Source organism: Oncorhynchus clarkii, chromosome 31, assembly GCF_045791955.1.
Source record: "Oncorhynchus clarkii lewisi isolate Uvic-CL-2024 chromosome 31, UVic_Ocla_1.0, whole genome shotgun sequence".
Lineage (NCBI taxonomy): Eukaryota > Metazoa > Chordata > Actinopteri > Salmoniformes > Salmonidae > Oncorhynchus > Oncorhynchus clarkii.
The window spans coordinates 18462025-18474727 of NC_092177.1; the positions used below are offsets into that span (position 1 = coordinate 18462025).

Consider the following 12703-nt stretch of genomic DNA (forward strand, 5'->3'; position numbering starts at 1 on the left):
ACGGCCAAGGAACGGTGGGTTAACTGCCTTGTTCAGGGGCAGAACGACAGATTTTTACCTTGTCAGCTCGGGGATTCAATCTTGCAACCTTACAGTTAACTAGGCCAACACTCGAACCACCTGCCTCACGAGGAGCCTGCCTGTTACGCGAATGCAGTAAGAAGCCAAGGTAAGTTGCTAGCTAGCATTAAACTTATCTTATAAAAAACAATCAATCAATCATAATCACTAGTTAACTACACATGGTTGATGATATTACTAGTTTATCTAGCGTGTCCTGCGTGGCATATAATCGATGCAGTGCTCATTCGTGAAAAAGGACTGTCGTTGCTCCAACGTGTACCTAACCATAAACATCAATGCCTTTCTTAAAATCCATACACAGAAGTATATATTTTTAAACCTGCATATTTAGCTAAAATAAATCCAGGTTAGCAGGAAATATTAACCAGGTGAAATTGTGTCACTTCTCTTGCATTCATTGCACACAGTCAGGGTATTTGCAACAGTTTGGGCTGCCTGGCTCTTTGCCAACTAATTTGCCAGAATTTTGCGTAATTATGACATACATTGAAGGTTGTACAATGTAACAGGAATATTTAGACTTAGGGATGCCACCCGTTAGATAAAATACGGAACGGTTCCGTATTTCACTGAAAGAATAAACGTTTTGTTTTCGAGATGATAGTTTCCGGATTCGACCATATTAATGACCTACGGCTTGTATTTCTGTATGTTATTATGTTATAATTAAGTCTATGATTTGAGAGAGCATTCTGACTGTGCGATGGTAGGCACCAGCAGGCTCGTAAGCATTCATTCAAACAGCACTTTTGTGTGTTTTGCCAGCTGCTCTTCGCAATGCTTCAAGCATTGCGCTGTTTATGACTCCTGTTTTAAACTCCCGAGTTTAGGCTGGTGTAACCGATGTGAAATGGCTAGCTAGTTAGCGGGGTGTGCGCTAATAGTGTTTCAAACGTTACTCGATCTGAGACTTGGAGTAGTTGTTCCCCTTGCTCTGCATGGGTAACGCTGCTTCGAGGATGGCTGTTGTCGTTGTGTTCCTGGTTCGAGCCGAAGTAGGAGCGAGGAGAGGGATGGAAGTTACACTGGCAATACTAAAGTGCCTATAAGAACATCCAATAGTCAAAGGTATATGAAATACAAATGTTATAGAGAGAAATAGTCCTATAATTCCTATAATAACTACAACCTAAAACTTCTTACCTGGGAATATTGAAGACTCATGTTAAAAGGAACCACCAGCTTTCATATGTTCTCATGTTCTGAGCAAGGAACTTAAACGTTAGCTTTCTTACATGGCACATATTGCACTTTTACTTTCTACTCCAACACTTTGTTTTTGCATTATTTAAACCAAAATGAACATGTTTCATTATTTATTTGAGGATAAATAGATTTTATTGATGTATTATATTAAGTTAAAATAAGTGTTCATTCAGTTCCTTCAGTTAATCGGTATCTGCTTTTTTGGGTCCTCCAATAAATCGGTATCGGCGTTGAAAAATCATAATCGCTCGACCTCTACTTTGCAGTGAAAGGCCAGGGAACAAGCCAATATTCATGCACCAAACCAATCAACGGCCCAGGAATCTTTGAGCTTTGGGATGGAGAACCATGATACTATCAGAACCAGATATTTTGTCCCCATGTAAAACCCATGAGAGAACTAATGACATTAGAGAACATTAAGACTGAGCACAAGGTCCAGCTTAGCTGCAGCTCCCCCTCTGGCCACGTCCAAAAGGACACCCTATACCCTACATAGAGCTGTACTTCTGACCAGAGCCTTATAAGCCCTGCTCAAAAGCAGTGCACTATATAGGGAATAGGGAGCCATGTGGGATGAAGCCCAAAGCGGAGGGTGTTTATCTCTAAACAATGCCTGTGATTGTGACTGACCCTCTAATGCTGCTGCAGCCTGTGAGACAAGGTCTATGGTTAAGGCCATAAGTCAGCCCCTTACTACAATCCACCGGCTTCTTACCACCACTGGTTCATATGATGCCTTCATACGCAAAGGAATAGTTTAGTCGTGGTTACTCTGCCAAATGGCTGAAATTCATATATATGATAATGTATTATTCCTTTGTAGTGCCCTGTGTTTTGGCTAGTCATGTCACATGACCTGGATTTGAACCTTTATTTAAAGCTTTTTCATCAAATTGTCCCCTTTTCTTTTTTTATGTAAGATGGTCCAGGACCATCCTCAGACAATTGCTTTCAATTGTCATTTCTGGAAAGGCTTAAAATAAATTTTAAAATCCAGGTTTTGGGACATGATTAACCAAAACACAGGGTCCTATTCGTTTAATATGAGTGAATATTCTCTTGTTATTGTTTACTTTGTCGAGTTGCATCATGTAGCTCAGCTGCCAGGATGTTGTATTGTGTAAGTCTATTCTTCCTATTTGAAAAGCTACAGTAGCTGCTGGCTCTCAGACTGTCCACTGCTGACGCACACAGAAAACCCTCGACCAACAAAATTGAGCAAAAATGGTTCTGGCTCTGTCTCCCGGTCATGTATTCTAATTTGAGGTCTTTTTCCTCCAATTCATATTCATTTCCAATAATGGCCATGGCCATTTACCCTCTGACCCGCTGTGTTGCTAGGAAACTTGAAGAGGCCTTGAATCAATGTAAGTCTTGGCGGTCCTCGCCTCAGCCTCCATTCAGCCTTTCTCTATGGGCTCGTTCAGGCTGAAAATACTCAGGCTCTCCTTTTCTCTGCCTAAGCAAACTGATTGGAGACGTTCTCAGGCCCCCTAACATGCATCCCAGCTCCACCGGTTTGTGTCAGCTCTGCTCCCCACATTAACAAGAAGTAATTAAATCAACTCTGAGGTTAGGCACGCTTAAAAAATTATTAGGATGGAGGAAACAAAACAAAACATCCTGGCACTGTGCGTTGTAGAGTGGCAATGCATTCTGGGGTTTGTGGTTAGCAGAGGGACTACATCTTCTGCTGAAAAGAAACGCGGGAGGTTGTCTTTTTCCTTTGATAAGCTACATGAACGAGGCCTACTGCTGAATATTAATCAGACAAGGCCAATAGGTTCCTCTCTCTCTCTCTCTTTTCATTATCAAAATGAGCTGTTTAACCAACAATGAAACATTATGGTTAAAATATCCCTTGCATATTGTAGGCTATTTTCTCTCTGGCACAGGTGATTGCCTGCATTTTAAATGCTGTTTCCCAAGCATTACAAGCATGTTTAGCTGGTGTCATCTGACCCTGGTCATGCCCGGTCCAATTGTTTGTCATCAGCCAAGATTCAGACAAAGGCCTCTGCACTGTCTGATTCAACCCTAGATCTGATCAGCCTGCTGAATCTTACCAACTAACTCAGCCTTTTGACACAATGCTACCATTCCAGACTGATGTTCAGCCGTTAAGATATTATCATGAAAAATCATGGTGGTAAAAATACAGTGATGTCATCATGTAATATTGCTGGGTCCATCTATAATAACAGAGACACATTGTAATTTGTAAAGCAAATAATAGGTTGACATATTTCAAGACAAACAAGTACCCCGCCTGAAAAAATTTAAACCCCAACATCATCACACCTTACTACAGTACAAACAGCAACACACACACAGAATGAGCCGTAGTAGCTAGCTCCATGTCGACGGAGCAGAGCAGAGACTGACAGACCCACCTGATGTCATGTAGCCCCGGGGGGACTGGCAGATGTACTGAGGGGGGTAGTGTTTGTGAAGGTGGTAGTCCTTCTCGCTGCGGGACCGGGTGCGTTCTGAGGCCCGGTCCGAGAAATCTGAGCTGGGCCAGGCCCGACGCAGGGTGGTGCTCTGTGTCTTCTTCATGGGGAGGCAGGGAGGGAGGGAGGGCTAGGCTGACCTCCTGAGGGTTGTTGATACCCCCGTCCCCACATCCACCCTGAGGGAGGGCTACACCTCAGCCCAGGTCAGGCTGGAGACATGGAAGCAGGCAGCTAGATCACTGGAATACTATTACTCTCCCTCCGTCTCTCTCCCTGCTACACACACACACACACACACTCACTCAAGGCACGATCTCACAGACAAACCGTGGTAACGCTAGCTGCTTGGCTGAATGCTGTGGGAAGGTCTCGTTCCTTTTCCTTGAGTGATCCAAAAGCAGAGGCAGCGTCCAGCGATGCATTACCTTCCTCCGTCTGCCATTAATCCAGGCTTCCAGCCTCCAGCTTCAGCGTGACCAGAGACAAATGAACACTGGGGGGGGGGGGGGGGGTAGTGGGGCAGCGTGAGAGACCCCGAAATCCAGACAATAGCTCAATTCAGTGCGGGGAGGGAGGGCTTGGCTAACCACGAGCCGCGAACACAAAAGAGGCCAAACAGATGAGATCTGCAGCCAGGGGAGGGCTGTCCAGAGCCAGTGTCACTCACCGTCTCCCTGGACTCCCAGAGAAAAGGACGGGAAGCTCTGTGCCGTAGGCCCTGCGCCAAGCCAAACAGCACATGAACAAACAAAACCCCAACCCTCCTCTCCTCTAATCAAAATCCAATCAGGGAAATCTGTGAAGCAAAAGTGCAAAAAAATAAACGCTTCTTCATCAGTAGCAGGCGATCCCCTGTTAAAACTGGTCCATCCACGGCCACAGCTCTCTCTCCTTCAGAAAGGGTGTGTAGTGAGCGAGCGTATCTATGCTCTGTCTGCGCGTGTGTGGATGGATGATGGAGGATGGGAGCTCGATACATATGAGCGAGGATAAGAAAAACACACGGGCGCGCAGGGAAGAAAACCACCCAGCCAGTGTGTATGAGCAGAAAGCAATGACTTTCTCCTTTCCTTTGTATTCCTGTTTTCTCCTCCAACCCTCAGTGCGGCAGTCTCTCTCCCTCGCTCTCTCTTAAAGCAGTCTCTCTCTCCTTTACAGCTCTCTCTCTCCCTCGCTCTCTCTTAAAGCAGTCTCTCGCTCTCCTTTACAGCTCTCTCTCTCCCTCTCTCTTAAAGCAGTCTCTTGCTCTACAGCTCTCTCTCTCCCTCTCTCTTAAAGCAGTCTCTCGCTCTCCTTTACAGCTCTCTCTCTCTCTCTCTCTCTCTGCTGCTCGCTTGCCGGCTGTGTTGTTGTCCTGAACGTCTACTCTGCTCACAGATCCGGCTGCTCTGGAAGAGGAGTGGGTAGGGGGGGGGGCAGGGAGGGGGGAGGGAGGGAGCAGGAAGCAAGTCAGTCAGCCCCCCTGTCCCATGCCAATGGAGGAGCTGTCTTGAGTTAGACTCACTGATCCTGTCAGGCTTTGCATTTCAATGTTGAAACTCCCTTTAGGCTCCCACAGCCCCCCTGGCTCCCAGCCCAGCCTATGAGTGAAGAGCTGGATGGTTATTTACATACAAAGCTGTACAATTTATATAAACTCTGCCTCAAGTCGTAACCTCTTCCACCTCAGAAAGAGAAAGAAAACTCTTATCGGCTGCTCCTGCTAAAAGACACTGTCCTGCTGCTTTTGCTTTCTCTCCACTCTGTGAGCTCTCGTTCCACCTCTTCTTCCTATCCTCCCTCCTCTGCTCAGGGTCATCCGCAGGGTCCCCATGATTTCCACTCACTCGTTAGGATTCAGTCCAACAGCTGCAGTAGCAATTCCTCAGGAATGAGAGTTTGAGAGATAATTCCACGACAGCCAGGCGGCAGGGAGTGGAGTGGGCTGGCTGGAAGAATTGGAGCCTCTCCCTCGTTTCTCTCTCCCTCGTTTCTCCCTCCCTCGTTTCTCTCTCCCCGTCTCTGTGAGCTTGATCAGTAACCTCTCATCCTCAGGACGATGGGTTGTCTCTCAGAGATGGCGTTTGTTTCCATCCAGACAGAGACTCCAGCCAGCCTACCAGCTCAGAGTGAGAGCAGAACACCTCCGCTCCACAACCTCTCCACATCAGGAATACGATGACAGCTAGCGAGAGGCAGGAGACTAATTCTACATACATTAAATATAAATCAAGATGCACTAAAGTGCACTGTGTTCACCAATGTTCACATAAAGTGCAGGCAGGGCAAGAGGTACTTCAGGGTTAGCCTGGATTTCAGGATAGTCTGTGTTTCATTGAAATCCATTGAAGAAATATGAGAAATGGTATATTCCTCTCTGCGCTAGAACTGGGAAATATATTGAATTAATTTGAATGAATGTTTGTTATGCGATATTCCAAATGCCTGTAAATCAAAAACATTCAAAAATGTTGATCTATATTGTGAATCGCCCATATGTTAGAAAACAATTCCGATATGATTATTAAGCCATATCGCCCAGCCCTACTCTGAGCCAACCATTAACCTCATTCTCTAATTTGTCCAATAAAGATGAGGTCAGAGTTCACTGTTTGGGAATAAAGACAACTTTCCACCATATTTCCTCTGTAGGAATGGCCCAGCTGGACAATAATGTGACTGACTTAGCCACAGCCAAAAGAACAGTCACAGATTAAAGGAAGAATCAAAATACAATGTGTTCAGAAAGTATTCACACCCCTTGACTTTTTCCACATTTTGTTCTGTTACAGCCCAAACTTAAAATGGTTCAAAAATATTTTAAAAATTCCCCACTGGCCTACACACACACAATACCCCATAATGTCAAAGTACAATTATGTTCTTCAAAATGTTGACAAATTCATTAAAAAGGAAAATGTGAAATGTCTTGAGTCAACATATATTCCACCCCTTTTTTATAGCAATCCTAAATATGTTCAGACATAATATGTTGCATAATATGTAACAGTGTCTCTCTCTCGGAGGACCTGAGCCCTAGGACTACCTGGCATGATGACTCCTTGCTGTCCCCAGTCCACCTGGCCGTGCTGCTGCTCCAGTTAACTGTTCTGCCTGCGGCTAAGGAACCCTGAACTGTTCACCGGATGTGCTACCTGTCCCAGACCTGCTGTTTTCAACTCTCTAGAGACAGCAGGAGCGGTAAAGATACTCTCAATGATCGGCTTTGAAAAGCCAACTGACATTTACTCCGTAGGTGCTGACCTGTTGCACCCTCGACGACTACTGTGATTATTATTATTTGACCATGCTGGTCATTTATGAACATTTGAACATCTTGGCCATGTTCTGTTATAATATCCACCCGGCACAGCCAGAAGAGGACTGGACACCCCTCATAGCCTGGTTCCTCTCTAGGTTTCTTCCTAGGTTCTGGCCTTTCTAGGGAGTTTTTCCTAGCCACCGTGATTCTACACCTGCATTGCTTGCTGTTTGGGGTTTTAGGCTGGGTTTCTGTACAGCACATTGAGATATCAGCCGATCTAAGAAGTGCTATATAAATACATTTGATCAAACTGTTTTTTTTAACGAGTACTTCATCTCTGTACCTCACACATAAAAGTATCTGTAAAGGTCCCTCAGTCGAGCAGTGAATTTCAAACACAGATTCAACAAAAAAACAGCAAGGTTTTCACAAAGAAGGGCACATTGGTAGATGGTATTTTTTTATTTTATAAAAGCAGACATTGAATATCCATTTGACCATGGTGAAGTAATTAATTACACTACAAAGACAGGCATCTTTCCTAACTCAGTTGCCAGAGAGGAAGGAAACCGCCCAGGGACTTCACCTTGAGGTCAATGGTGACTTTAAAACAGTTACAGAGTTTAATGGCAGTGATAGGAAAAAACTGAGGATGGATCAACAATATTGTAGTTACTCCACAATACTAACCTAAATGACAGAGTGAAAAGAAGGAAGCCTGTACAGAATAAATTATTTTAAAACATGCATCCTGTTGTAATAAGGCACTTAAGTAAAACTGCAAAAAATGTGGCAAAGAAATGAACTTCATTCCTGAATATAGAAAGCGTTATGTTTGGGGTAAATCCAACACAACACATCACTGAGTATGCATAGTGCTGGCTGCATCATGTGATGGGTATGCTTGTCATTGGCAAGGACTACAGAGTTTTTTATGATACAAATAAATGGAATAGAGCTAAACACAAGCAAAATCTTAGAGGAAAACTTGGCTCAGTCTGCTTTCCAATAGACACATGTACCTTTCAGCAGGACAATAACCTAAAACAAATATACACTGGAGTTGCTTACCAAGACAACACTGAATGTTCCTGAGTGGCCTAGTTACAGTTTTGACATACACCACCAATCAAAAGTTTGGACACACCTACTCATACCAGAGTTTTTCTTTATTTTTTACTATTGTCAACATTATATTATTATTATTATTATTATTATGGCCGGTAGGGATGTCCTTGTCTCATCGCGCACCAGCGACTCCTGTGGTTGCCAGGTGCACAGTGTTTCCTCCGACACATTGGTGCGGCTGGCTTCCGGGTTGGATGCGCACTGTGTTAAGAAGCAGTGCGGCTTGGTTGGGTTGTGTATCGGAGGACGCATGACTTTCAACCTTCGTCTCTCCCGAGCCCGTACGGGAGTTGTAGCGATGAGACAAGATAGTAGCTACTAAAAACAATTGGATACCACGAAATTGGGGAGAAAACAGGGTAAAAATTCAACAACAAAAAATAAAAAGTTAATTTGTGGAATTTAGCAGAAAATTTGCAGAAAATTTGCAGAAAATAGCACTATTTGATTTAAGACCAAGCCCATATTATGGCAAGAACAGCTCAAATAAGCAAGACATGAAGGACAGTCAATACGGAAAATTTCAAGAACTTTGAAAGTTTCTTCAAGTGCAGTTGCAAAAACCATCAAGCGCTATGATGAAACTGGCTCTCGTGAGGACCGCCACAGGAAAGGAAGACCCAGAGGTACTTCTGCTGCAAAGGATAAGTTCATTAGAGTTGCCAGCCTCAGAAATTGCATCCCCCAAAAAAATCTTCACAGAGTTCAAGTAACAGACAAATCTCAACATCAACTGTTCAGAGGAGACTGTGTGAATCAGGCCTTCATGGTCGAATTACTGCAAAGAAACCACTGCTAAAGGACACCAATAAGAAGAATGTCACGCCTGCTGCCGCTCCACCTCCCTGGAGCTCGAGGGCGCCAGGCTACCCGTCTTTACACGCACCTGTCAACATCAGACGGCCTACAGGGAGGAGGTGAGGGCCCTCGGAGTGTGGTGTCAGGAAAATAACCTCTCACTCAACGTCAACAAAACAAAGGAGATGATTGTGGACTTCAGGAAACAGCAGAGGGAGCATCCCCCCCATCCACATCGACGGGTGTACACATCACGGACACACTGAAATGGTCCACCCTCACAGACATCGTGGTGAAGAAAGCGCAACAGCGCCTCTTCAACCTCAGGAGGCTGAAGAAATGTGGCATGTCAGCTAAAACACTCACAAACTTTTACAGATGTACAATCGATAGCATCCTGTCGGGCTGTATCACCACCTGGTACGGCAACTGCTCCGCCCACAACTGTAAGGCTCTCAAGAGGGTAGTGCGGTCTGCACAACGCATCACCGGGGGCAAACTACCTGCCCTCCAGGACACCTACAGCACCCAATGTCACAGGAAGGCCAAAAAGATCATCAAGGACAACAAGCACCCGAGTCACTGCCTGTTCACCCCACTATCATCCAGAAGGCGAGGTCAGTACAGGTGCATCAAAGCGGGGATCGAGAGACAGCTCGAAAAACAGCTTCTATCTCAAGGCCATCAGACTGTTAAACAGCCATCACTAGCACAGAGAGGCTGCTGCCAACATACAGATTCAAATCTCTGGCCACTTAAATAAATGTAATACATGGATTTAATAAAGGTATCACTAGTCACTTTAAATAACACCACTTTAATCATGTCTACACATCCTACAGCATCTCATACAGTTCAAGTCAGAAGATTACATACACCAAAGCCAAATACATTTAAACTCAGTTTTTCACAATTCCTGACATTTAGTCTTAGGTCAGTTAGGATCACTACTTTATTTTAAGAATGTGAAATATCAGAATAATAGTAGAGAGGATGATTTATTTCAGCTTTTATTTCTTTCATCACATTCCCAGTGGGTCAGATATATTCATACACTCAATTAGTATTTAGTAGCATTGCCTTTAAATGGTTTAACTTGGGTCAATTGTTTCAGGTGGCCTTCCACAAGCTTCCCACAATAAGTTGGGTGAATTTTGGCCAAAACCTTGACTCCAATACCTTGACTTTGCTGTCCTTAAGCCATTTTGCCACAACTTTGGAAGTATGCTTGGGGTCATTGTCCATTTGGAAGACCCATTTGCGACCAAGCTTTAACTTCCTGACTGATGTGTTGAGATGTTGCTTCAATATATCCACATCATTTTCCTTTCCTTTCCTCATGATGCCATCTATTTTGTGAAGTGCACCAGTCCCCCCTGCAGCAAAGCACCCCAACAACATGCTGCCACCCACGTGCTTCACAGTTGGGATGGTGTTCGTCAGCTTGCAAGCATCCCCCTTTTTCCTCCAAACATGACCATGGTCAGTATGGCCAGAGGACATTTCTCCAAAAAGTACGATCTTTGTCCCCATGTGCAGTTGCAAACCGTAGTCTGGCTTTTTTATGGCAGTTTGGAGCAGTGGATTCTTTCTTGCTGAGCGGCCTTTCAGGTTATGTTGATATAGGACTCATTTGACTGTGGATATAGATACTTTTGTACCTGTTTTCCTCAGCATCTTCACAAGGTCCTTTGCTGTTGTTCTGGGATTGATTTGCACTTTTCGTACCCAAGTACATTCATCTCTAGGGGACAGAATGAGTCTCCTACCTGAGCGGTATGACGGCGGTGTGGTCCCATGGTGTTTATACTTGTGTGCTACTGTTTGTACAGATGAACGTGGTACCTTCAGGCGTTTGGAAATTGCTCTTGGCTGATTTCTTTTGATTTTCCCATGAAATTTTCCCAAGAGGCACTGAGTGTGAAGGTAGGCCTTGAAATACATCCACAGGTACACCTCCAATTGACTCAAATTATGTCAATAAGCCTATCAGAAGTGTCTAAAGCCATGGCATAATATTCTGGAATTTTCCACGCTGTTTAAAAGGCACAGTCAATTTAGTGTATGTGAACTTATGACCCACTGAAATTGTGATACAGTGAATTATAAGTGAAATAATCTGTCTGTAAACAATTGTTGGAAAAATTACTTGTGCCATGCACAAAGTAGATGTCCTAACCAAGTTGCTAAAACTATAGTTTGTTAAAAAGAAATTTGTGGAGTGCTTGAAAAACGAGTTTTAATGACTCCAACCTAAGTGTAAATAAACCTCTGACTTCAACTGTATGTATGTATGTATGTATGTATGTATGTATTTATCTATTGCATCTTGCCTATGCCGCACGGCCATCGCTCATCCATATATTTACAGTGCCTTGCGAAAGTACTCGGCCCCCTTGAACTTTGCGACCTTTTGCCACATTTCAGGCTTCAAACATAAAGATATAAAACTGTATTTTTTTTGTGAAGAATCAACAACAAGTGGGACACAATCATGAAGTGGAACGACAATTATTGGATATTTCAAACTTTTTTAACAAATCAAAAACTGAAAAATTGGGCGTGCAAAATTATTCAGCCCCTTTACTTTCAGTGCAGCAAACTCTCTCCAGAAGTTCAGTGAGGATCTCTGAATGATCCAATGTTGACCTTAATGACTAATGATGATAAATACAATCCACCTGTGTGTAATCAAGTCTCCGTATAAATGCACCTGCACTGTGATAGTCTCAGAGGTCCGTTAAAAGCGCAGAGAGCATCATGAAGAACAAGGAACACATCAGAGATCCTCACTGAACTTCTGGAGAGAGTTTGCTGCACTGAAAGTAAAGTGGCTGAATAATTTTGCACGCCCAATTTTTCAGTTTTTGATTTGTTAAAAAAGTTTGAAATATCCAATAAATGTCGTTCCACTTCATGATTGTGTCCCACTTGTTGTTGATTCTTCACAAAAAAATACAGTTTTATATCTTTATGTTTGAAGCCTGAAATGTGGCAAAAGGTCGCAAAGTTCAAGGGGGCCGAATACTTTCGCAAGGCACTGTATATGTACATGTTCATATTCATCCCTTTACATTTGTGTGTATTAGGTAGTCGAATTTGTTAGATTACTTGTTAGATATTACTGTCGGAACTAGAAGCACAAACATTTTGCTACACTCGCATTAACATCTGCTAACCATGTGTATGTGACCAATACAATTTAATTTGATCATTACGCGCAGCTACACTCATTGGACTCACCTGGACTCCTTCACGTGGTTGATTTCCCCTGTATATCTGTCTGTTCTCCTGTGATGTTCCCTGTGTTCGCATTAATTGTTGTTATGTGTTCCTGTCCAGACGCGGTTCCTGTTCTGTTTCATGTCCGTCAGTTATTAGACCTTCACTCCCTGTACCTGCTTCTCATCTCCTGCATTGATCCGTTCAAAGAAGAGACTTGATTGGGCCAAGAAACACGAGCAATGGACATTAGACCGGTAGAAACTTGTACTTTGGTCTGGAGTCCAAACTGGAGATTTTTGTTCCAATCGCCATGTCTTTGTGAGACACAGAGTAGGTGAAAGGATGATCTCAGTATGTGTGGTTCCCACCGTGAAGCATGGAGGTGGTGGTGTCATGGTGCTTTGCTGGTGACACTGTCTGTGACTTATTTTGAATTCAGGGCACACTTAACCAGCATGGCTAACACAGCATTCTGCCGCGATACACCATCCTAACTGGTTTGCCTTTAGTGGGACTATTATTTGTTTTTCAACAGGACAATGACCCAACACACCTCCAG

At 43.7% G+C, this 12703-nt stretch overlaps 1 protein-coding gene across 2 annotated transcripts in view; it reads right to left on the reverse strand.

Moving 5' to 3' along the window:
* Nucleotides 1-12703, reverse strand: part of LOC139390967 (storkhead-box protein 2-like) — a 99394-nt gene that overhangs the window by 61839 nt on the left and 24852 nt on the right. The window contains exon 1 of one of the 2 annotated variants that reach the window (XM_071138399.1): nucleotides 3687-5113. The exons of the other annotated variant lie outside the window; for it this stretch is intronic. Within the exon in view, the coding sequence (XP_070994500.1) occupies nucleotides 3687-3852 (166 nt within the window). The 5' untranslated portion in view covers nucleotides 3853-5113. Of the gene's footprint in view, nucleotides 1-3686; nucleotides 5114-12703 lie in introns of those variants that run through there. 2 annotated transcript variants of the gene reach the window in all.